Source organism: Sardina pilchardus, chromosome 14 (genome assembly GCF_963854185.1).
Source record: "Sardina pilchardus chromosome 14, fSarPil1.1, whole genome shotgun sequence".
In the NCBI taxonomy this organism is placed as follows: Eukaryota; Metazoa; Chordata; class Actinopteri; order Clupeiformes; family Clupeidae; genus Sardina; species Sardina pilchardus.
This window is the reverse complement of record NC_085007.1, coordinates 9468204-9473203: the sequence shown is the minus strand read 5'-3', so window position 1 is coordinate 9473203 and position 5000 is coordinate 9468204. Positions and strand designations below refer to the sequence as shown.

The window sequence follows — 5000 nt, the reverse complement described above, 5'->3', positions numbered from 1 at the left end:
CTCTCTCTCTCCCCCCCACCCATAGTAAGTAGGTTAGCTTGCTTCCTCCCTTGCTCCACTGGAGTGGAAGCTGTGCTGGGTGAGAAAGTGGGTTAGGACAGAGAGGAGCCGTAGTTTGAGACGGAACCAATCTCAGCCTTCTACCCATCCCTCCCCCCCTCCCTCCTTTTTTCCTTTGTTCTTTTCTTTCTTTTTCTCTCTCTCTCTCTCTCTCTCTCTCTCTCTCTCTCTCTTCCTTTCACTCTGCCTGTACTCTCGCTCTCTCTTTCTGCATCATTCTCTCTACCTTGTTCTCTCTCTTCCCATTCTCACCCCCCCACTCTCTCCGCCCCCTCCCCCTCCCTCTATCTCTTTCTCTCACTCTCCCTTTCTCCCTCTCTCTTTCCCTACTTCTCTTTCTCCATCTCTCTTTCCATAGCTTCTGAGAATTCAGTCATTCCCAGAAGAAAGGCCTGGAAAAGGAAAACGCTTCATTAATGTGAATCCACCCATGACATTCCGCTGGGAAAATTCACTAAAATCAGATTCCCTCTCTGACAATGCCTCTTCAATGTCACATAGAGAAACCAGATTAAATTAATAATTTCCCCACATAGAAAAAATGCCTACAGTTCCAGTCAGGATGTGGTCCTTAGCCATCACACACACACACTTTATGTGGATACATTTCAGGAGCATCTAATTTAATCAAGATATTAATTAGGACCACATACACTGAGAACCACAGATACTCACCTTTTCTTCAAAGTGCACCCCGTTCACCTCAAAAACCACAGTTTACTGACATTTGAATACAGTACATCAATCTACTTTAAACTTGCACCAAATGCAGATATAAACAAGTATATTTCATTTAATTTCAACCAGTGATTAAAATCAATATGCACAAGTTCTTAATTACTTCATGCTGAAAACTTACGCAAACGCATGCACAAGATTGCAACAAGTACATGCCAACAGACACATCCACAGACCTCAGGAGACCCCTGTAATTGTCAGTGTCCTGAGATCTCTGAGCTCTACTGACTGTCAGTGTCCCGAGACCCCAGAACTCTGACAACTGTCAGTATCCTACCCTTGAGTTCGGAGCTCTGCTGACTGTCAGTGAGCTGAGATCTTTGAACTCTGAACTCTAACTTTCAGTGTCCTGAGACCCCCGAACTGTAATAACCGTCAGTATCCTAAGACCCCTGAGCTCTGAGCTCTACTGACTGTCAGTGAGCTGAGACCCTTGAACTCTGAACTCTAGCTGTCAGTGTCCTGAGACCCAAGAGCCTGATTGTCAGTGTGCTGAGCTGGTTCTTGTTAAGCCCCTGACGTACGTAACACATATCTGCCACCCCACTTAAGAAGCTGCACATACAGTGAGGCACAAATCCCAACCAACATCAAGACGAAGCATGCACCGAGAAAGAGACACACACACACACACCCACACACACACACACACATACAGTACACACACACACACACAGAGACAGACACACAGACACACACCCACAGAGCCACTGGACCAGACGCCTGCTGGCACTCACCTTCAGGTCTCGGTGCACCACGCCCATTTGGTGGCAGTGAAGCACCGCTTCCAGGATCTGCTGGATGCAATGACTGCATGCAAACACCAGGGGGCAGGTTAGTCAGAGCAGCGCTACATTCTCGTGCACAGGCAGAGGCACAGGCAGCACCCAGAGGGCCGATATGGCCCAGATGCGGGCCACAATTGGCACAGAGGCAACAGCCCTCTGGGGTGAGGAGTGAGGAGTGAGGGTTGGGAAGTAGTGGGGGCAGGGAGTGAGGGTAGTGTTAGGGCATTAGGGACAGAGGGGGGCAGCTGTATTTGAAGCATATCATGTAAACACACTCTCCTTACACTGCAAAACATACACACACACACCTACACACACGCACACCTACACACACACACCTACACACACACACACTACTCACACCTGTTGACTACAGTGTATGAGACCAAACATTCTTGACTGAAGCCAATTCTGTGACCTTGACTGATGACGGTAATCAAGGTAATGGCGCCAGACGCGGCTTCACCTGACTCACTCCTGACTCACTTCAACAATTCACTTCAACACTTCAACACTGCAACACCTCCGCCCGGCATCCACGCACGACCGATTCAACACTTTTTTCCAGCACATTTCTAGTATATTTCTTCACTCAGGAACAACACTTTTTAACGCCTGTAAAAGGTTACCAGACAGACAGACATATACCTAGAGAGCCGCTGGATCGACACACCTGGAGGTCTGCAAAGGTGACCAGCGCGACCAACGCCCCCTGCTGGACCGACGCCGCCATAACGAGCTCGTTCTAGCCGGTTACTGAAGCTCTGCCCAGACACATGCAAGTGACAAGCTCCGTCCCTGCCATGGTCATGCCCACATGCAGTGCTAGTGAGTGCCCGCATGCTGCTGCCCCCCGAGCGCTGGGTGGCTCGCCAACACAGGCAGGAACAGAGCCTCTCCTCGTGAAGCCTAATGGCCTAACGGCTGCTGAAGAGCAGCTCTTCACACAACTACAGCAAGGATGGAACTTCACCCAACAAGAGAGGGATGGAGAGAGAGAGGAGGAGAGAGAGGAGAGAGGTCGGGAGAAAAGAGAAATACAGAGGAGAGAGGGAGAGAGGAAAGAGAGATACAGAGGACAGGGGGAGAGAAGAGAGGGAGAGAGAAAAGAGATATAGAGGAAGAGATGAAAGAAAGATATGGAGGGAGAGGTAGAGAGGAAAGAGAGATAGAGGAGAGGGGGAGAAAGAGAGAGAGAGGAGAGGGGGAGAAAGCGAGAGAGAGAAGGCAAGAAGAAAGTAATAGGTAGATACAGAAACTGCAAGAGAGGGACACGGAAGGGATGATCGACTATTTTGGGATCACTAAATACGGACTGAAGGAAAAGGTGTGTGTGTTTGTGTTTGTGTGCGTGCGCCATGTGCATTGTTGATGTTAGATGCAAGGATCAATCAGTGTGTGTGTGTGTGTGTGTGTGTGTGTGTGTCTGTGAGAGTGTTTTCATGGGTTCAAAAGGTCAGAGGTGTGTGTCCATTCAACAAGAGAGGTTGAGCAGTATTATGGTATTGAGCTGTATGTCTAGCAGTGACTATGTGAATGTGCACTTCTGTGTGGGTATGTCAGTGGGTGTGGGAGAGAGAGTAAGTGCCATATGTGTGCGTGCTTGTCTCTCTCTCTCTCTCTCTCTCTATCTCTCTCTGTCTCTGTGTGTCTGTGTGCGCATGTGTGTGCGTATGTGTGTGTGTGAGTGTGTGTGTGTGTACGTGTGCATGTGTGTGTGTGTGTGTGTGCTTGAGGTGCTGAGGTGACGTTACTGCGTATGGAAATGTACCAGTGTACCGAGAGAGCATCACGGCCAGCATGAGTCAGTGTATGTGGGCGTCTGCTGCTGATTTTGCGCAAGAGTGTTGCCTGTGTGCATGTGTGTGTGTGTGTGTCTGTATGTGTGTGCGTGTGTGTATGTGTGTGTGTGTGTGTGTATGTGTGTGTGTGTGCGTGTGTGTGTGTGTGTGTGTGTGTGTGTGTGTGTGTGTGAGACTGTGTGTGTATAAATATGTCTGTGAGTGCCCCACTTTTTTTGCAAAGAACACATTTTCTAATTTGTCAAAACTAGGTTTCAGGGAAAGATTGTGTGTGTAACTTGTCTGTGCTGGTATGTGTAAGGTGTGTGCATGTGTATGTGTGTGTGTGTGTGTGTGTGTGTGTGTGCGACTGTGCGAACATGCTGGTGTGTATTAGAGAGAGCTTGTTTAAAGGCATCTCCTAATCATGATGCAGGAACAGACCAGTCGCCTCCGGCTAACATACTAATAGGGACAGACTGACTGCTGTTACACACTCTACACATCCCAGAGGACAGGACACAACGAGAGAGAGAGGGACAGAGAGAGAGAGACAGAGAAAGAGAAAGAGAGAGACAGAGAGAGAGAGAACGAGTGAAGGAGGGATGTGGAGAGGATTCTAAGTGTATGAGAGAGAGAGAGAAAAAAGAGGAGAGAGAGAGGAGTGGCAGATATTCGATGAGGGAGTGAAAGGGAGGTGGGAGAAACAGAGGAAGAGAGAGACGGAATGAAGGGGAATGAGAGAGAGGGAGGGAGGGAGAGAGAGAGAGAGATAGAGAGAGAGAAGGACTCAGAGGAGAAAGTAATTAGAGTGAAAGCTTGGTGCTCAGGACCGATGACCACACAGAATCAGAAATTCTGTCACGAGCAGATTTGTTTGGATTGGTTGCCGAGACAATGTCCAAACCTTTTCCCTTTGTCTCAAAGCAGCAACAACCTAAGAACATCCACTCCTACACACACACACACACACACACACACACACACACACACACACACACACACTCACACACACACACACACACACACACTCTGGCCAGGCTTACACCGCACCCTCAACTGGACCCCTAAACCCCTAAAACAGCTCACCCCCTGCTCCCTTCATACAATTACACCAACTTCACCCAACGAGAGAGGGGCTAGAGAGGAGAGAGGGAGAGAGAAAAGAGATATATAGAGGAGGAGAGAGGGAGAGAGAGAGGGAGAGAAAAGAGAGGTAGAGGAGAGAGGACCCTCAATTGGACAACCCCTAAAACAGCTCCACACACACACACACACACACCCCAGCTTGGTATCAGCGATCATCAGCCTGGCACACTAAAGCTGCATCTCCCTCACACACCAGGCTGGCACGACTCTGGGACACTTATGCACACATTTCAACAAATCCACCGCTATATATATAAATATCCACACACGATGCACAACAACACACGCTGTTATCAGGCACAATGCAGGTCCAGCCCTGGTGCAAAAAGAGCAAAACAAACAGACAAAGACATTCAGTCAATCAAGTCAGTGAGGAGGAAGCTGAGGGAGTCGAGGGAGGTGGGGGTTAGCAGACAAGCGCTTAAGAGGCTTTTAGTGACCGGAGCGGAGCACAATGCATGATGGGAGGCCGGAGAGAGAGAAC

At 49.0% G+C, this 5000-nt stretch overlaps 1 protein-coding gene across 30 annotated transcripts in view; it reads right to left on the bottom strand.

Annotated features, from left to right (window-relative positions):
* Positions 1–5000, bottom strand: part of LOC134101444 (calcium/calmodulin-dependent protein kinase type II subunit beta) — a 74432-nt gene that overhangs the window by 42627 nt on the left and 26805 nt on the right. For 17 of the 30 annotated variants that reach the window (XM_062555123.1, XM_062555129.1, XM_062555140.1 and 14 more), the window contains exon 6: positions 1536–1608. The exons of the other annotated variants lie outside the window; for them this stretch is intronic. In XM_062555123.1, the coding sequence (XP_062411107.1) occupies positions 1536–1608 (73 nt within the window). The remainder of the gene's footprint in view (positions 1–1535; positions 1609–5000) is intronic. 30 annotated transcript variants of the gene reach the window in all.